The following is a 19606-nucleotide window of genomic DNA, read 5'->3' as shown; positions in this document are numbered from 1 at the left end:
CTTCGATTACTTAAAGCAATCTCTCGATGACGAGCATACTTTCTACAGCAATGAAAACAGAAATGACTGTTGGATCTCTGCTGTTAATAGATGAAAATATTTTTGGGGCTGTGGGAGGTTAGATCAGATTATATAAATCGTGTTGTATTCGTTGAAGTTCAAACTGGTTCACAATTCTAGGAAAATACAGGATTACCAGAGAACTAAAATGGTTTAATCAGATGAAAACACACATGGGAAGAATCTCTAGGCCTCATTTGACATTTTAATTTTGAAGTTCTAGCATATTTACATACCATTCTTCTGTGAAAGAAATCTGAACGTCATAGGTATTGCAAATGGCGCAGAATTAGGAACCCCAGTCAGTGCGTAGATACTGAAAGCAGCGAAGGATTCTAAGAACCGATTACTTTCAATCGTCTATATCTGCACTGATGCGGACATTATTTGGTTTCCAATTCTTTCTCAACTCGCACACTCAAACCTTTCCTGTGTCCTCAAGGCGTTTTTACTTTGGTAGTCAGACTGTTCACTTCAGACCTCTTGCATAAAGGGTATTCCATGCATTAACAACCCCTTCTGTGAACAACTTCCTGGTCTTACTCCTGAGCCTTCCCCAAATCTTATCCAGGGACCCCTTGCTGCAGTCACTCCTTTGCTAGTATACACTTGCTCTCTCCGCTGTACTTTTACCACTTGAGTGTACAACTATCAAGGCGACTCCTCGCAAACTCAACTCACAGAGTTTATAAATTACATGCCTTGAATGACCTACGATAGCCTGCCCACGCCTTGCCCCATCTTGGTAGCCACCTTTGAGATATCACTGAACTTGGACAGGTGGAGGCTCAAGAACTGTACATAATATGTTACAGAATGCATCATCTAGCCAAGGACAAGGCCAGTTGCTGCATTCCTCTTAACAGGGACAGCATATTGACAGTCTTGAGGGGTTTGTTCTGCCTATCTTTTTTGCACGCTTAACTTTGGCTTCTTTGCACACAGAAATCGCTGCTATTACCCGAAACCTATTTTAATTCATTTTAATCGATTTTACTCTCCATTAGTAGCTGACATGAATTTGATGTGTTAACTTTCCCCAAGGGGCCACTACTTCCTGCTTTCCCTGGTCGACACCTAGAGATGCCATTTTGGTCAGTGGTCTCTCTAGTTGTCGGAGGGTCATCCCCATAAATATGCGCGCTGAGCTGACGCACCGAAGGCGCACCCACGGCAAGCCCGTCTGCGCCAGTCAGCATCCCAGATGCGGCCAGTGCCAGCTACGTTGTCCGTTTCCACCTCCAACACGAGATTTCACGGTCCTATACCCGCTATGAACTGGTTTGGCTCCATCCGCGCCCCTGTTCCCCTGCCGGTAGGTGGGAGGTCTCTGCTCACCAGTTCGCTATATGCCCGAGTTGTAATTATGATTAATACAATGGGGTTAACCCAGTGAGTCAAAGGACCTGGGTATCAATTGATATATATAACAAATTGGTCTCCTAGACAAAGAAATCAGAACGCCAATTAATGTTTACCTTGTTTTTTTGAGAAAGTGGATGAAATCCACAAAGGAAAAGCAGGAGATGTATTTCTTTTTATGTCCATAAAAGGATGGTATTAGTTCAATATACCCAACACATAATAGATCAAAAAACAATCAATCTTGTTTGATCATTCTTATAGGAAACAATTTTATTTACATATTCATAAATTAATTACACATTAGAGGAAAACTGCAGAATGCAGTGAGAGTAAGAAAAAGTGGGTGCTCAAGTGAGAAGAGAAGGAAGGTAGTTCAAAGAACAAGATTGTGATTAATATGTACAACTAAAAATGCAAATTTTTCAGTTGAACAAACAAAAAACAGCCTAACCATGCAATTTATATACGCATGATTTGATGAAAAAAGGGGCAGGGAAAGTTAAGGTCTAGGCCTCAGAACAAAGGGGGCATAACCGTCGACGTTTCGACCCTAACGCAATAAGGGAAATTCGGGACCTCTGCTGCGGGTCTTCTTCAGGACTGGGTTCAGAGGGGGATGGAAGGTGATGAAGGCCAGGGAAGGGGTACCTAAAAGGTAATTAATGATACAATCAGGCTCAGTCAATGAGTAAAGTCTAAAAACAATTCCAATTTAGTGATCAAGTTGGGTACATTACCATCGGTAATGGGAAAGGGGGGGTCGCATCAATGAAACTGGACCAGCCACCTAAAAAACAAGACACAGACTGGCTAAGTGCCCATCTACACATGGCACAGTCATCGAGTATCTGTCAGTATCTATTGGTAACTGAATATTACACCAGGACTCAACTATTAATGATGTGTCCAACGTCTCTCCAATGATTAACTTCTAAGTTGAATGCACAATTCCACAAAAGAAAAACGAGGCTCCGCACACGTTATTCTAAACAAAAGAAAGAGGAGGGAGGCCAAATATGGCCCAATTGAGTCATTACCATGCTTCAAGTAATCCATAAAGCACATATATCCAGGAAAAGTAAAATAAACAAGGCTCACTCACCTGAACCTTAATCCAATGAAGGGTAGGCGGGGTCACATTCACTGAATAACGAGGGTATTATCACTCATCAGGTAACCCTTTGTCGACCACTCTCGATATAGATAATTGTGATGACTGGCATAATAAATCAAACTGACCAAGTTTTGATGCCGGTTTCGTTTGTTTCATTACAGGGCTCGTTCAATTGCATACGAGCAATAGGTCTCCTTCTTCCCTCCCCCGCCTACCCTTTGTTGTATTATGGTTCGGGTGAGTGAGCCTTGTTTATTTTACTTTTCCTGGGTATATGTCCTTTATGGATTACTTGAAGCATGGTAATGACTCAATTGGGCCATATTTGGCCTCCCTCCTCTTTCTTTTGTTTAGAATAACGTGTGGGGAGCCTCGTTTTTCTTTTGTGGAATTGTGCATTCAACTTAGAAGTTAATCATTGGAGAGACTTTGGACACATCATTAATAGGTGAGTCCTGGTGTAATATTCAGTTACCAATAGGTACTGACAGATACTGGATGACTGTGCCATGTGGAGATGGGCACTTAGCCAGTCTGTGTCTTGTTTTTTAGGTGGCTGGTCCAGTTTCATTGATGCGACCCCCTTTCCCATTACCGATGGTAATGTACCCAACTTGATCACTAAATTGGAATTGTTTTTAGACTTTGCTCATTGACTGAGCCTGATTGTATGATTGTATCATTAATTACCTATCATAGCGCGACTCCCGTGGCGGATGCCTGGCGGAGCTAGTTGCACGATACCAATTTTTAAACTGCTTCAGATTTTAGCCGCTGATTTATTTTTATTGTGTGGGTGTGTGTTTGTGGTACTGGGGACTACCCGCTACTTCTTACTATTTCCCTCCTGAGGCGGAAGCCGGGAGATCTCCTTCTGTTCTGTGATCTTCTGTGAGGGGAGTGTGCCCTACACCTCTACGGGGCAGCGGTGCGCTTACCCGATTTCCCCTGACTGCAGCGCTGTTCCTCCTGTGCAGAGTCCATCTGTCTGCCCCCCTCTCAGCCGATTGAGGAGCTGAGGGGTACTGTGGGATCTGGGGGCTGCGCTGTAGTTCGGTGGCCATCTTAGTTGAGGCAAGCTCGCTAGTCGGCGGACCAGCCTTGCTGCCTCACGGGCGGGAGCTATAAATTTAGACGGGATGGCTCCGCGCAGCGGACGCGTGCAGCGGGCGCGCCTGTCCCGCGCCAAAGGAGCGCCTAAGGAGAGCCCGTCTGCGCCAGTCAGCGTCTCAGAGGCGGGCGGTGGTGGAAGTGGGGGTGACTCCCAGCCACAAATATTCAGGTATTCTGCATCGCATCTGTTGAGCTTGAGAGGTAGCAGAAATTGCGCCTGTTCGGTGCAGGGCCGGTGTTTTAGAGGAATGCTTGACTATTTCACCAGCCTAATCTTGCGCAGGTTTGTTAGTGTACAGGCCCCCTGGGCCTATTGGGTCCTTTCATGAGGGGCTATATTCTGTGATTTCGGCTTTGAGTGTGCAGTTTAAGCACTGCGTACTTCTTGGCGACTTTAACATCCACATGGATATGCCGGATGCAGCTGATACCATCAAGCTGCTAGACACCACTGTGGTCCGACCATTTTTTGGTCAACTTTGATATTCAACATAAATCAAGTCCCTCGGTTAGAGGAACTGGTTCTATCCCCCCGCCTTCGTGTGCCTTTCATAAAGTTTCTCCTGATATGGTCGCGCAGTATCTGTTGTCCCATCCGTGCCAGTCAATAGGCGATTTGGAACAGGATCTGGACTTCTTTCAAACATGGTTAGCGCAGTGCCTTAAGGAGCTGGCCCCTCCTCAGCGGAAGCTTAGGAACTCTCAGCGCGCCTCGGCGCCTTGGTTTACGCCTGAGCTTAAATGCCAGTCGTAGGCTGTGCAAGAAGGCCGAACGTGCTTGGTGCTCAAACTATGATGAGCCCCTTAAGGAGGTTTACAAGCAGTGCGTTAAGGTTTACCACAAGGGTATTTTCGTGGAAAAGAGATCGTACTTTGCTAGGAGGATTGAGGAGGCCTCTAATACCAGCAAAGAAATGTTCCTGATTGTAAAGGAATTCACTTCTCCGGCCTCCATCACTCCTAAACGCTCCTTCTCGAAGTCCTGGGTCACCCCAATTGGCAAGCTTCTTTGCTAATAAGATCAGCAGTATCCAGGCAACTTTCCATCCAGCCGCAGGGACAGCAACCTCCAGCATGGCTCGGCCCCCCTCCAACTTGCGCCGGGGCAGCCCTATCTTACTAATTTTCCTCCTATTGCACCACAAGACTCGCTTGAGATTCTATCTAAGATGCGATCGGGGTCACCTTTGGACCCCTGTCCGGACAAGCACCTAGCCAGATTGGCACATGTGATTAACCCTATGGTCAATCCAATTTTGAATCACTCCCTTGAGACAGGAGTCGTGCCTTCAGCTTGGAAGGAAGCCTTGGTCCTTCCCCTTCTAAAGAAGCCGGCACTAGATCCAGCCTCACATGCCAATTACCGTCCCATTTCGTTGCTCCCAGTTCTGGCTAAGGTGACTGAGAAGCATGTGCAGGCAGTCTTGGCGGATTTTGTGGAATCTCATGGCATCCTCCATTATACTCAGTCTGGTTTTCGGGCCAACATGAGTACGGAGACGGCACTGCTTGAGGTGTCGGAAGCGATCAAGGAGTTCCAGGATAATGGAGGAAAGGCACTGCTGGTGTTGTTAGATCTGTCTGCGGCCTTTGACACCGTTCCTCATGACTGTCTCTTGGCTAGACTCATGGAGATTGGGGTAAGGGGAACGGTGTTTAGGTGGTTCGAGTCCTTTCTCTCGAACCAGCAACAGACAGTCTGGGCCCCGCCGTACTCGGCTGCAGTGCCACCATTGGAGGTGGGAGTCCCCCAGGGGTGGATTCTAAGTCCCACTCTTTTCAATATCTATATGTCCTCGTTGGCGGCGCTGGCTGAGGCCTGCGGTGCCCAGATTGTCTCATACGCCGATGACACTCAGCTTCTTTTCACCTGCAATAAGAACAGAGACTTTGATGGAAAGCTTATTAGGAACTGCCTGGGTGCTGTGTTCGGTTGGTTTTACTTAAACCAGCTGAAATGTAACCCAGAAAAATCTGGAGGTCCTCTTCTTTGGGTGTCCACCGGACCTACGCTGGAAGTCCTGGTGGCCGGTTGATATCCTCCCTCCCTCCCTCTGACGAGATGGGGATGGCAAAGAATCTTAGAGTCAAGATGGACACCGACCTGTCCCTTAAACCACAGATTCTGGGCCTGGTGGGCCAATGCTTCAGGATACTGAGAATGCTCAGGAAATTCCTTCCGTTCCTACCCATTGCCCACAGGAAAATCACGGTGCAAGCCTTGGTAGGATCCAGGCTTGATTACGCCAACGTGCTCTACCTTGGCCTCCCTGATTATCTTCTCTCGCGTCTGCAGGTGGTGCAGAACGCGGCCGCTCGTGCAATCTTCGGCCTTGGCCGGAGGTCTCACGTTGCGGGCCTGTTGAAATCCCTCCATTGGCTTCCGATACGGAAACGCATCGAGTTTAAGACGCTGACCATGGCATTCAAGGCACTAAGGAAGCGGTTGGGATTTCACGTTCCTCCTAGAGCACTTCGCTCTGCGTCCCTTTCATTGGCTACTATCCTGGCAGTCAGGCGTGCTCGCATCGGGGGTCGCTCTTTTAGATATCTTGCTCCCCGTGCTTGGAATGCACTGCCACTGTCATTAAGAAAATGCGCTACTCTATTGTCTTTTAGGAAGGAGCTAAAGACGTGGCTGTTTTGCAATTAACTCCCCTCTGCTGTGATGGCTGTGTTGTGTTGGGTCTGACAGCGCCGGGACACTCGGTTCGAGTAGCTGAGCGCTTAATAAAACTCTATATAACATAACATAACAATTACCTTTTAGGTACCCCTTCCCTGACCTTCATCACCTTCCATCCCCCTCTGAACCCAGTCCTGAAGAAGACCCGCAGCAGAGGCCCCGAATTTCCCTTATTGCGTTAGGGTCGAACCGTCGACGGTTATGCCCCCTTTGTTCTGAGGCCTAGACCTTAACTTTCCCTGCCCCTTTTTCATCAAATCATGTGTATATAAATTGTATGGTTAGGCTGTTTTTTGTTTGTTCAACTGAAAAAATAGCATTTTTAGTTGTACATATTAATCACAATCTTGTTCTTTGAATTACCTTCCTTCTCATCTCACTTGAGCACCCACTTTTTCTTACTATCACTGCATTCTGCAGTTTTCCTCTAATGTGTAATTAATTTATGAATATGTAAATAAAATTGTTTCCTATAAGAATGATCAAACAAGATTGATTGTTTTTTGATCTATTATGTGTTGGGTATATTGAACTAATACCATCCTTTTTAGGACATAAAAAGAAATACATCTCCTGCTTTTCCTTTGTGGATAATATCCACTTTCTCAAAAAAACAAGGTAAACATTAATTGGCGTTCTGATTTCTTTGTCTAGGACCAAGGAGTTGTAATTATGGTCTGGGCCCAGGTCTGGGTGGTCCCTCCCAAACCGGTTCCAATTGGAGCCTCAGGAAGAAGGGGCCTCGGATCCATGTGGCTATTATTAATACCCACTCACTGAAAAGACACTAGCAGGACATATTTGATCTTCTCTCTGATAAGCCGGTGGATTTTTTATTTATTACCGAAACCTGGCTGAATGAGTCCTTTAATCCAATAGTTGCTATGGCATACCAGGGGGATACAATATCTCTCTTGTGGACAGGAAAACAGGCAGCGGGGGAGGTGTGGCGGTCATTTATAGTGATAACTTGACCTTCCATCGGGGCGAGGAACTGGTACTGGGAGAGTGTGAAGCTTTAGATTTTAGCATGGACATCTCCTCCCACTTCTCGTTGGGGGGGGGGCTCTGGTTTATAGGCCCTGGGGTTGGTAGGGCTCTTCCTCAAAGTCCTGGAGGAGGCTATTGTTCCCCATGCGCTACATTTTTCCCCACTATCTCCTGCTGGGGGATCCTAACATTCAGCTTGACCTGCCTGGTGCTGGGGACACTAGGGAATTTTTGGATGTATTAACGATGCCCAGCTCACTCAATGAGTTAAACTACCTACTCACCGTGGTGGTAATATTCTTCACCCCATCTGTTCAAACTTTCCCATCTCGGTCAAAGAGCCATTGTCGGTGTCTTGGTCCAAACATTTCCTGCCCTATTCCTCCTGGAGGCTGGATGGAAATATCTTACCTAGCCAAGCAGCTCAAGGCCCGGCCTTTGCTAAAATTGACTTCCTAACTTTCAGCCGTGTTTTGGCTGAGTCAAGACCTGCTCGCTCTAATGACTTAGAGGGAGCGCTTGCCAGCTTCTCCAGCTGGATTACGCAAGCGGTGGTTCTCCTTTCTCCTTCGCCTCTTCATAGGCGTTCGAGGGAGTCCCCTCAAAACCATGGCTCACGCCAGATCTTAAAGAACTGAAGCAGCACTGTAAAAAATTGGAGCACGGTTGGCGGAAGGACTTCTGTCCTTTGGCGAAGCTGATGCTTAGAAAATCCCAGAAAATGTATTACACCACGATAGCCCATGCCAAAAGCCTGTATTATACGACCCGCATTGATTTAGCCAGAAATAACTCCAAGGAGATTTTCTCCATTGTTCAGAACTTTCTGGCCTCTAGAGCTCAATCATCTACTCTGCTTTCCTCGACCGCTTGGTGTGAGAAGCTTTCGAGTTTTTTTTTTATGGACATGATTAGTTCTATACAGGCGTTGTTTACTATATGCAATCAGGCCTCGGCCAGGATCCTTCCTTTGGTGGATCCGCCTGGTCCACCTCCTTCTCTGGCGGCCTTTGCATTCATCAATCTAGACAACTCGCTCAGGGTCCTCAAGGCCCTGAAATCAGACTCTCCTTCTGACCCTTGTACAGCCCAAAGTCTGGCCTCGGTCGCAGAGACAATCAACCCGGATGTTAACAGGCTGATTACTCTGTCCCTTCAAGAGGCCCTTGTTCCAGCAGTGGGGAAACAGGCTAAGACTCTACCTCTTCTAAAAAAGCCGTCGCTAGACCCATTGAACCCGGCGAGCTACCGTCCCACCTCCCTTCTACCCAGCATGGCAAATGTTTGTGAAAAGGTTGTCAATAAACAACTTACTGACTTTATCTATTGCTCTGGCCTACTCCACCCAGCTCAATCTGGATTTAGAGCCTTCTATAGCATTGACTAAGCTCTAGTGGAAGTTTCGGAAGCCATTCAGGAGTGTTTGGATACTGGCAGAAGCGCAGCTTTGACCTTGCTAGGCCTTTCGGCAGCATTCAATGCTGTTCCCCACTCTCTGCTACTTACTCAACTTGCGGATATAGGTATAACAGGCACTGCCTGGCACTGGCTGAAATCTTTCTTGGATGATCGCTCACAACCGATGTGGCTCCCCCCGTCCGCCTCTTCACCGCAGAGGGTGGCCACCGGGGTGCCCCAGGGGTCCTCATTGAGTCCCCTCCTTTTTAACATCTATGTGACTCAGCTGGTGAAGGACCTCGGGGCTAAAATTATTGCATATGCTAATGACACGCAGCTCCTGTTTAATTGGAAAAAAGCTGAGTGCTCCACATTATCTGCTAAAAATTGTATGTCAGTCTTTCACTGGCTTTCTTCTGCACAACTCAAATGTAATGAGGACAAATCTGAAATCCTCCTCGATGGTAAATTCCCGCCACGGTTTAGGGTTGCACTTTGGCAGGACGACTATCCTTTAACGGCCTCTACAGGGCAACACGCCAAGAATCTGGGTGTTTGGTTTGATGAGGACTTGTCTTTCCCCACCCATATTAAGAGACTTGCTGGAAACTGTTTTGGGGTTTTTAAAATCCTCAGGAAATGTCTACAGCTCCTTCCTGGGGCCGCCAAGGAAACGGTCTCTGAGTCTTGATACTTTCACATATAGATTATGCCAACGCCCTATATGTTGGCCTTGCTGGCTACCTGCTGAATAGGCTACAGGTAGCCCAGAATGCGGCAGCCAAGCTTCTTCTCAACCTCCCTATTAGAAGCAGTGCAAGGCAGCACCTGCACGCTCTTCACTGGCTGCCTATGGCCGAACGAGTAAAGTTCAAAGCCCTAGTCTTGGTGTATCGTGCTCTGCTAGATTCCGGTCCAATCTATTTAAGGAAGCGCTTTATGTTTTACACAACAGTTAGACAGCTTCGTTCAGCATCCCAGCTGCTTGCACACATAATCCGCTTTCGTCGGCAGAGGATGGGTGGTAGCATCTTGCCTTCAGGGATGCGTCGGCCTGGAATCCGCTCCCATTTGCTCTTTGTAGCATCCAGGACCCCAATCTCTTAAAAAAAAAAAAAGACTGAAAACACTCCTCTTTATTGAATCCTTCTCTCTTCACTCCTCAAGGTTCGCGCCGGGACCCTCTTTGGAGTATCCGAGCATGCTATAAGTTTATATAACCTAACATAACAACATACTAAGCCTACACAATGTTTTGGCAGACAAAGCTTTTTGCCTTCTTGACTGAAAGGCAGATCTGGAGGCATCAGAGATACAAGACAAGAAAGGTTACCCAGAGCCCCACATTGTTGATGATTGTGAATCACTCTTCAGATCAGAAAGAAACAGGTCACAGCTGCCTAACTAATTTCAGTTCAGCCCAAGACCCATGTTTATTTAATAAAAGACTCCACTACATTACCAAATCATTCACTCGAGATGGATTGCTTAATCTATGGGAATGCTGATCATTCTTTGGCCTAAAAGAGGAAACATGTTAGTTACAAACTATTAAGGCCCACTCTACAAATGCAAAAGGCTAACCAGACAAAGATCTCTGATCACAAATTATGAGATTACGATTTATGTATTGAGGATCTGTAGATCGGTACGAGATGTAACTTATTATCGTGGTAAGTCTGCTAGTACAACACAGTTCTGCAATAATCTGTTTTGGCTTAGGGCCACGAAAGAGTGTGCGAAATGACTGGCCAGGCAAAATGTATGGAATCCTACAAACTCCTATTTTTTTTAATATTTCACATACATTTGCATGACATTTTGGACTCCAGTGAAAAGACCACCACAATAGCACACGGGGTTTGAGAACGCAGAAGTTATTCTAAAAAGGAAAATATTTTCCATCTGAAAAAAACAGAAAAATAATGTTGAGCAAGTGCACAGATCTGCAAAAATCAGTCATGCTGACTGTCTGTTTCGTAATTCTAGTGGGGAAGGATTATCCAGGCCCTAAAAATCACCTTTCTAAGTCAAAATTAAATCATTATCATTCAAGGTTGCCTACTTAGGGGGGGTGGCTTGATTAGCCACAATGCCAGACCATTCTTTAGCTTGCTTCCGCCCCAAGTCCAGAGATCCACATTATCTTATACCGTTCCTTTTCCATTACTGTGGGTCTTTCCTGCTGTGTCTGCGGGAGACTCAGACATCTGACACTGTGGGCCCTTCAGAGCAACTTACCTGGTCGTGAGGCCCAGCCGCATGAACAGCCTTTTCTCCTCACCCTCCCCCCCCTACTGCATGTAACCGAGCCTGCCTGGACCCAGTGTGGGCTTGTGATTGGTGGCATATATGCCCCACCAGCTGCACTAGCCTACCTGCAACTTGGTGGCCCTGTGGAGATGTGGAGGCTGCAGGCCCGAAATCTTTGGACTCCAAGCGCTGGGGACGTTCCCAGGGAGAGCAGCAGTGCTTCTGCGTGGGTTTGTTGCCTCTGCCGCTAGTCAGTAGCAGCACGGGGCCTCAGGCCTCCTTTGAGTGGCCACTCCTCCTTCCCTCTTCTCACGCCCCCATTTTTCTGAATTGTACTTGCCTTCCTGGGCCATAAGCGGACTTGGAGTCGACAGCCTTAGTGTCCCCCTCTGCACCATCTGCCTGTCAATGTATGAGTGCCTGGATTTGACATGTGACCGCCTGGGAGGCGGGGGTGTGGTGGCCATGGACCCACCTGCATCCTGCCGCCCACCCGACTCCTGCAGCCAGGACATTCTTCAGGAGTGACAAACTCTACTGAAAAGGCCTCCCTCCTTGACCTCCAATGGGGACTTGGGCCTTCCTTGTGCAGACCCAACAATGATGTCACCAAAGGTCCTGGTCCCCTCAATGGCTGCTCTACAGACCCGCCCTATCTCATGGCTTATTTGGACACTTGTGCCCAGAATGCCTCCAGCCGTTTTAAGGGGGCTTGGTGTCTGCAAGGCCACATGAAAGCCCATTGAAAGTTCCACATATAATTTTTCAGTGTGCAGTACAAATTCTCCAAATGCCGTACCATGGGGAGACTCAAGCCATCCCACTCTGAAGCCCCTTAACTTGAGAGTGTATCTCATGCCCAACGGTGTATTTGTGTCAACTTCCTCTCCTCACATCTCTGCAACCATCCTGGGAGCCATACACTTCTCACACACGTCTTTCAAAGCAAAGGTAGATGCATTGCTGTGGATGTTTCCTTCCTACGTGCAGACCACAAGAAACTAGCTGAGTGTATTTCTGAAGTGGAAACCACAGTAACATAAGTCATCCCTTCTGTTCAACATCACCTGCATCAACTTCAGAAGCTTACAGGGTGCTTACACTTCTTAGAGCGCAGAGCCGAAGATGCAGAGGGCAGTTTCAGGAAAAACAACTCAAGGATTGTGGACCTTCTGGAGGTCATCAACCTAGTGTATTTTATAGAACAATGACTTAAGTACTTCATGTCTTCCCATAAGCATACCCCATTCTTTTCAGTGGAGTGCCCCTGGCTGACAATTCCCTCTGGGTGCCTCACTGCAACCCTTGGTGGCCTGACTTCTTCAATACTGTGACAGAGTGGATCGAAATCCAGGACACATTGACTTTGAGAACCATTGCAATTTACTTTTCCCAGACGACACTTTTGTTGACCAGCTTTCTGGTGGTAAAGAGTAGGCTTTTAGAGACGGTCTGTCAATTCTCTCTTCTGTTTCCAGCTAAACTCAAAATTGGGGTGCACAACAAAACTCACTTCTTTACTGACCTGGGGAGGCCTGGGAATGGGTGAAGCTCAATGAGCCGGCTTCCCACCATGTGGCTCTTCAACTGCGCTCGAAACCCTCTTCTAACTACTGCCACCTCCACCACCACTGGGGCCGGTTGGGAATGAGGTCCTAACCCCTTTAATCTTTGGCTCCTGTACCTGAGCAAGCTCATGCCAGCAGACACTAGGCTCTGGTGGTGGCATCCACATTCCATTGCCCTTTCCCAATGATCTAGTAAGCTCTCCTAATTTCTGAGCTAATTCAGCTCCCCTTCAATCTCAGACCCTACACAAGCCCCACTATTTTTTGCATAGGCTCTAATGTCCTTGGGACAAATGTTACTGGGCTGGCATCTTATTTCTACTATTCTAGGTAACCTAACTGAGACCACCTCCCCTCTCTTTTTCGAAGTTATGTATGTTGTTGCAAAGATTTGGGTGTTTAGCTATTTGATGGCTACGTGGTTTGTTTGTGCCCCTGGGCTCTTGGTCGTCAGCTCCGTTCTTGCACCTTTTACCCCTGAAGTCCCAATGAACGGGTGACACAAGGTTGCCTATGAATCGGTCTGTAGGCTCCTGTACCTCCCGACCACCTCTAGATGGCACTGTTAGAGCCTCCACCCCCCCTCCCTCCCCCCAAAAAAAAATCTTTTTTAATTTACAGAAAACAGGCTACTGTCTTATTTCCTGGAACATCCAGGGAATGCATACACCAGCTCACCGTCACAAAATTTAATCATTTCTTTCTCGAAAACGGACACAAATCTCTTTCCTACACGAAACTCACATGGCCCCAGAGGAAAACCCCACCTTCAGTGGCACTGGCACATTGGACTATTCAGTCAATGCCCGCGATGCCACAATCTGGATCCGGGAAGGTGTCCCATTCTTGCTTTCCACCATGGCTGCAGATTTTGAGGGTAGATTTTCGCTTGATGTGGGTATACTAGAGGGTCTGGCTCTATTACTGGGCAGCATTAACTCCCCAAACTCTGATCAATATGTGTTTCTTATGCACCTCTTAGGACAGCGTGTGCCCTGGACCCAACTACTGTAAGTCCTTGGGATGGGGGGACTTTAATGCAGTCCTAGGCACCAGTCATTCTATACCTCATTACCCTACTAGATTTCAGCCCCTCCCTCCGACTGGTTGAGCCATGGGTCCCTAGCAGATGACTGGCTTCATCACAATCCAGACCTTCATTTATACTCCTTTTATTCCCCAACCCAATAACCTCTATGTTCAAATTTTTTATTTTTTTTTGCAGAGTTTTATAAAGCGCGAACTAGACCCGAACCGAATCGGGTATTAGAGCGCTTTACATAGCACCAGTTACGTATAGTGTCCTTTTTGTATAATTTGTAAATAGACAATTAGGAAACTGATAAAAAGCAACAATATGTGACCAGAAAACAATTAATATGTTGTCTCTTTGTACTGCCTTTTCCCATTCTGACAAACTCTGCAGGTATATCTCTGATCACAGCCCTCAGTTCACTATTCCCCAATGGGGGTAGAAAATTTCTCCAGTAGTTTTAAGAGGTCACAGCATTCGTGAGGTGACCGACCATTACATGTAAGCAGCTGACAATTCCTTGTCTCGTGAACACCAGTGCACCTCCGACCCAACGTACAGAGAATCCCTTAATCATTCCTAAACAACTGTGACTACACTGTCTTAGAAGTTGTGCCGCTTTAATTATTTACAATATGCAGCTCGTACTAAGCTGAGGGGGTCAGAACAGGAAAAATACTCGCCTGACTCACTACTTGTGATTCCTCCCAAACCCCATTACTGAATGCTGTGACCCCTTTTAGCCCTCTGGTGTGCCCTCAACAGGCGATTCTACAGTTTTCTGCCATTTTTACGAAACTATCTATGCTGAAACGCCTCACAATGCCTCTTCTGAAAGTGCAGGCTTATTGGCTGATCTCCGTCGCATCACCCAATAAGACAGAGGAGTTAGAGGCCCCCCATTACGTCATAAACATTAAATGTAGAAACTTGAATGTCCTTGCTGGTAAAATGCCAGGGACTAACACATTATCTATGGACACTTGTCAGACCTTTGTGGATCTTCTGGCTCAAAAGCTCGATGAGCTCAATGCAATCGCTTTTGAAGAGGAGCACCTCCCATTATATCAAAGGAAGGCCTTACTTGTCCCCCTGCTGAAGCAAGGGTGTTCCGCTAACGACCCTTTCATTTTAAAACCTATTGCCATTCTAAATTCAGACTGTAAGATTTTTAGAGAAATTCTCACCTCACGTATCCTCTCTCTCCTGCTCAATCACATTCACCCCGATCAGAAGGGTTTCATCCCCCGCAGAAACACTTCCCTGAACCTTATGTGCCTCTATAGGAGGTAGAGGCTGCTCTCCTTTCGTTCCCGCGGTGTGAGGGTTTTAGCCTAGAGCACAAAAAAGCCTTCGGCATTGCCACTGGGAATATTTATTGAAAGTTCTTAGAGTGGAGACAAATCCAAATCGTCTATCAGTTTAATACAAACTTTATACTCTAACCTCACTGGTCGCATCAGATTGGGCAAACCCACCTCTGCCTCATTCAAAGTCATACAGAGAACACCCCAGGGCTGCCCTCTCTTCTTTTTTGCCCTTGTAATGGAGGCACAGGTGGCCAAATTTTGAGCACCGAGCTTGTCTTGGCGAATCCGACTCCCGGATAGTTAGTAAGTAATGTGTTTATTGCACAGTTAATTAAAACCTTTACAAAAGTTGGCCGTCTCCTATAAAACAGTAAAACATCAATTTAAAAGGCTGATAGCCACAGTTAAGAAACACTTAAAATTGCAGAAGAGATCCACTCCCCCGGCCTTGGTGACCCATAGTCCAGTTTCTTCATTTTTTTGTTTGCGGAAATTTAGCAGCAGTTTGTGAGGTAGAATTACCCCCCTGGTCAGAGTCTTGGCTACAGAATAAGAGTGGGCGATTGGGTACAAGTTTAAAGTGCATAGTGCAGCATCAACTTTTGTTGCTCAATACAAGAATGACGAGGTTAGCCTGTTGATGCTTTTTCTTGAGGCTTGGATGTGCAAGAATGCTTAGTGCTTGATGTACAAAGCGCTGTTAAGGCTATTACGCGATTTATTAACGGACCGGCTCCATCCTGGTTCCACTGGTGCTTCTCCGATGGTCTGGCGGTATCCAATGTAGTCTGAGGTCAGCAGCAGTTAAAAATTTTACCAAGCAGCAGCTTAGTTGAATATCTTCACCAGAGAAGCTTGCAAGCACCGCTTGTCTACACGACCGTATTTGTTTCTTGTTAAAGATTGGTCTAAGAGGTGCCCGGCGCTCCTGTATCAGTTCCCGGCATATGGTTATGATGTGGTCTATGTCCTCCTCTCCTTCTCCACAGAAACGGCAGAATGCCGGCTTCGGAGGGCGTAAACATGGCAGCAGGTGATATGCGGATGGCAATAAGCCCAACCGAAGTTTCAGAAACTTCTCTTTGGTGGTTTTGGAGAAGTTAGATAGGAGATATGCTTGAGGAGTCATTTTTCTCTCCTGGATAGAGTTCAATCAGTATTACTATATGCTGATAACCTCCTCCTTTATTTAGAAGATTGCCACACTCCTCCTGCTGATATACCACAATTGCTTGTGGACTTTGCTGCAGTGACTATTGTTTTAGTTAACTAGCCCAATTTCATGCACGTTCCCACTGTTCCCCAATATTCCATTCACTCATCATGACCTAGACAGCGACCCACTACGTTGGGAGAGTACAACATTTAGCTAAATGGGTATTTAGTGTCTACCACTGTGATCAGGACCTCATTACAGAGCTCATAAACACAAACTCCGTCTGGGCCAATTCTTACTCTGCAGTACTCTCCATCGCACCCTGCAGCGGCTTTGGCACATCTCAGCTTCCATCCGTGAACCTCACTCATTCATCCAAGTGTTATACACCATGGGTCTAGAACTCATGGTACATCTCATGGTTTTATAGAACTTTTCTCCCCTTGGCATCTCTATGCTAGGTCGCCTTAGAGCGAGGTGGAAGGATGAGGCAGGTAGAGTCTTTCATGATAAGGAATGGTCTCTCACTATAGAGGTCTCCCAGCTTATATCTAGAAATGCTACATTTAAATTAATATAGTACTTTGTACTCCACATAGCCTACCTAACTGTGCTCGATATGCATAAATACTTTCCGCAGGCGGCATCTATGTATCCCAGACGTTCAACCAAAAATGCTGGCCTCATGCGTATGCTATGGAGCTGCCCCCTCCACAACCTCTTCTAGACTTACATAAAACCTGCTTACATCCATCATATGCAAACCTATCCCCTTAGATTGGCCTTCCATAGCACTAGGCATGTACAAGAAGTCCAAGAAAGACCGGTCTGGGTCCAGTTTAGCCAATTGTGTGCTCTTTCTGGCAAAATGAGCGATACCTCTACAATGGAAGTCCGAGTTTACCTCTTTCACCACATCTTGGTTCCAAAGTCTCTCAAAATGGGCCAAATGTGGGGAGTTCTGTATTGCGGAGAAATCCTGCATAAACACCCTGTGGCAGCAATTTAGGACTCCCTCCTTGAGCATCTGAAAAGGATGGTTGACGAAATTCTCCTACCTTGATTTCTCACCGTTCCCACCAACACTCTTGAAACACTGATCCTCACTAGTTATCAGTCGAATCATCACAAATCAAGCCATTAGTTACCACCACTCCACTTTCTAGGCACTTTATCCCATTACCCTTTCCATACCCTTGATTCTCCCTCCCCGGTCAGTAATTACCCCTTCCATCCCCCCTCCTAGGTACCATCCCAGTTTTCAAAATGGTTATAATGATTAACATGTATTACTATGTCTCAAATTTTACATGTGCAAAAATATTACGACAGTTGAGGCGCATCATTTAGAATCCAACATCTTTCAATATTCTAATGAGATTCCAAGGTAAACATTGCCTACTTTTAAAGCATACCATATGAATGCTTACATGGGCTTCGGTTTAATATGATAATGTCCACCATTATATCGCTTTGAATAAACCTACAAAATCAAATAAAGCTTTTTGGGAAGGAAAAAAACAGCTGCCAAAGTACGAATCGTGGTTTATCCATTTGCAGACACTCTCTCTCTGGGTATCTGACTGGTCTCATAATTTCACCAGCGGAAGATTTAAACAAAGAACAAACTCAGCAATATTGATTCTCTATGATAGATAATACTGATAAGTAAAAAAAAAACGCAAACACTCCAGCACTGTAAGCTATACCCCTGCTAGTATAAACTCACCACTTGATTATTGGTCTTCTTTCCCACAAGAAGAAAAATGTGTGCCAATCATCCAAAACCTCAAACCTGCTCTGACTGAAGTTTTGCCTTTATAACATAAAAACAGGGTATGCATAGGTCTATACGGCTCCTACGCTACGCGGTTTATATAAAGAACTTTAGCTTTTTCTGTAAGATAACTAACATGACTCAACAAAAGCACCCTACACACCATGAATCGCACACATCCAGTGGCTGACAAGAAGATTTTAGCTTAAGATATAGAGCATATGCCCTGCTGAAGTCACAGGGTCTACACACTTGTTCGGCAGGAACCCTCGAGGACGCGTTTGGGAGTCGAAGGTGTGGGAAAGCCTCCTGTTTCCGGTAAACACCGGCTCACTGGAGCAGGGCAGATGATAGGTGCGGCGACTGACCACTCCCAGGCAGCATCTCCAGCCACTGCCAGGGCGTCTAAGGATCAGGACGCAACAGTTGGACCTCAGCAGCGAGCTCCAGAGAGGTGGCATTGCTGCTCGTCTTGGCATCCCCCTCGCTCGCACACTTTAGGCGGGGAGTTTGAATATTTTCAAGCACCCGACGGCAGAAGTCTTGCCGTAGGAAAGGAACTCTGCCTATGTTTACTAAAGTCGGAAATGAAAGGAGGGCCCGGCTGCAAAGCAGAGATAAGAATGGACGCCGGGAGCAGAGAAGGCGCGCCCGGGAAAACGGGCGTACTGAGCACTTACCCTGGAGATGGTGAGCGGCTGGTCAAAGTCCTTCCCACCGACGAGCCGGAAGCCCCAGGGTCCGGGGCCCTCGATAACGATGCGGATCATGCCGGACATGCTGTCGGTGTGCGCGTCCGGGAGGTAGGGCGCTAGGGGCTGGTCCGACGCGATCTCCCCGCAGCCGCAGAAGGGAATGAGGGTGAGTTTAAACAATCCCTGAGTCCTGCGCACTCCTCCCCCGCCGCTGGGAGGGAGGGAGGGAGGAAGGAACACCCACAGCCCGTTGCCAGCAGCCGCACGGCTAAACCGGGAGAGCCCGGGGCGAAATAGGGAGGAGGAGACAACGCCCCCAGAGCCCGCACGGATAACCTGTGGGCTGGAAATCCGCGCCTCTCAGGAATGCAGCTCTGCCCTGCCCTGTCACTGCCGCTTCCTTGTATGGAAAAGCACTTCAAACGCCGGGGACTCCTCAAACGCGCATTCCTCCTCTCAGCTGAGCCTGGATTGCCTCAGTCCTACACTATAACCCCCCCTCCCCCTAATAAATATTAAAAAAAGAAGCCAGCGTTTGAAATTCCAGGCTGAACTCTTTTCCTCATACCGCTGATCTCTACTTTAGCAGGAGCTGTCTGTTTCCGGAAATAAATGTCATTGTTTTGTCTAGAGAAGGCGATTGCACACCCCTGACCCAGACCTATTTATAAATCTTCACTGCACCTTTCCAACGCGTGTTTATGGAAATACATTGTTTTTATATAGCGCATGGAACCACATTTGTTTAGATTCAAAGCCCTTTATATACCAGGAGTTAAGTGTTAAATTGCCAAATGTAATAATGCTAAATTTACCAATCTCGGAGGAATAGATGGTTAAGTCTACCTGACTTCTTTTCGAACTCAGGACCTTCAAATGCTGACGTGGAATATCACCTACGTGTGAATGGTTTCATAACTCGCATTGCTGAGTCAAGGTCTCCCTTGTTCTAGTTCTGATCAGGGAGTAAGCCTTCTGAACTTGCAGATACGGATTACCCCGACCTTGATTCTTCTTCCAATATGGCTGCCCGTTACCCAGAATGCTTGATATGTCACTTACGGCCCAAGCCTTTCCTGAAGTAATCA

General features: G+C 46.8%; 1 protein-coding gene across 2 annotated transcripts in view; it reads right to left on the bottom strand.

Annotated features, from left to right (window-relative positions):
• Positions 1–18923, bottom strand: part of LOC144754870 (PDZ and LIM domain protein 1-like) — a 395047-nt gene extending 376124 nt beyond the window's left edge. Inside the window, exon 1 of one of the 2 annotated variants that reach the window (XM_078643185.1) lies at positions 18504–18923. In XM_078643185.1, coding sequence (XP_078499311.1) covers positions 18504–18602 — 99 coding nt within the window. In that variant the 5' untranslated portion in view covers positions 18603–18923. The remainder of the gene's footprint in view (positions 1–18503) is intronic. The other variant, XM_078643184.1, reaches the window with a different exon arrangement.
• Between the last annotated feature and the right edge of the window lie 683 nt (positions 18924–19606).

This window comes from Lissotriton helveticus, chromosome 5_1 (assembly GCF_964261635.1).
Source record: "Lissotriton helveticus chromosome 5_1, aLisHel1.1, whole genome shotgun sequence".
NCBI lineage: Eukaryota > Metazoa > Chordata > Amphibia > Caudata > Salamandridae > Lissotriton > Lissotriton helveticus.
Note: the sequence above shows the minus strand (reverse complement) of the source record. Positions and strands in the feature narration are given on the sequence as shown.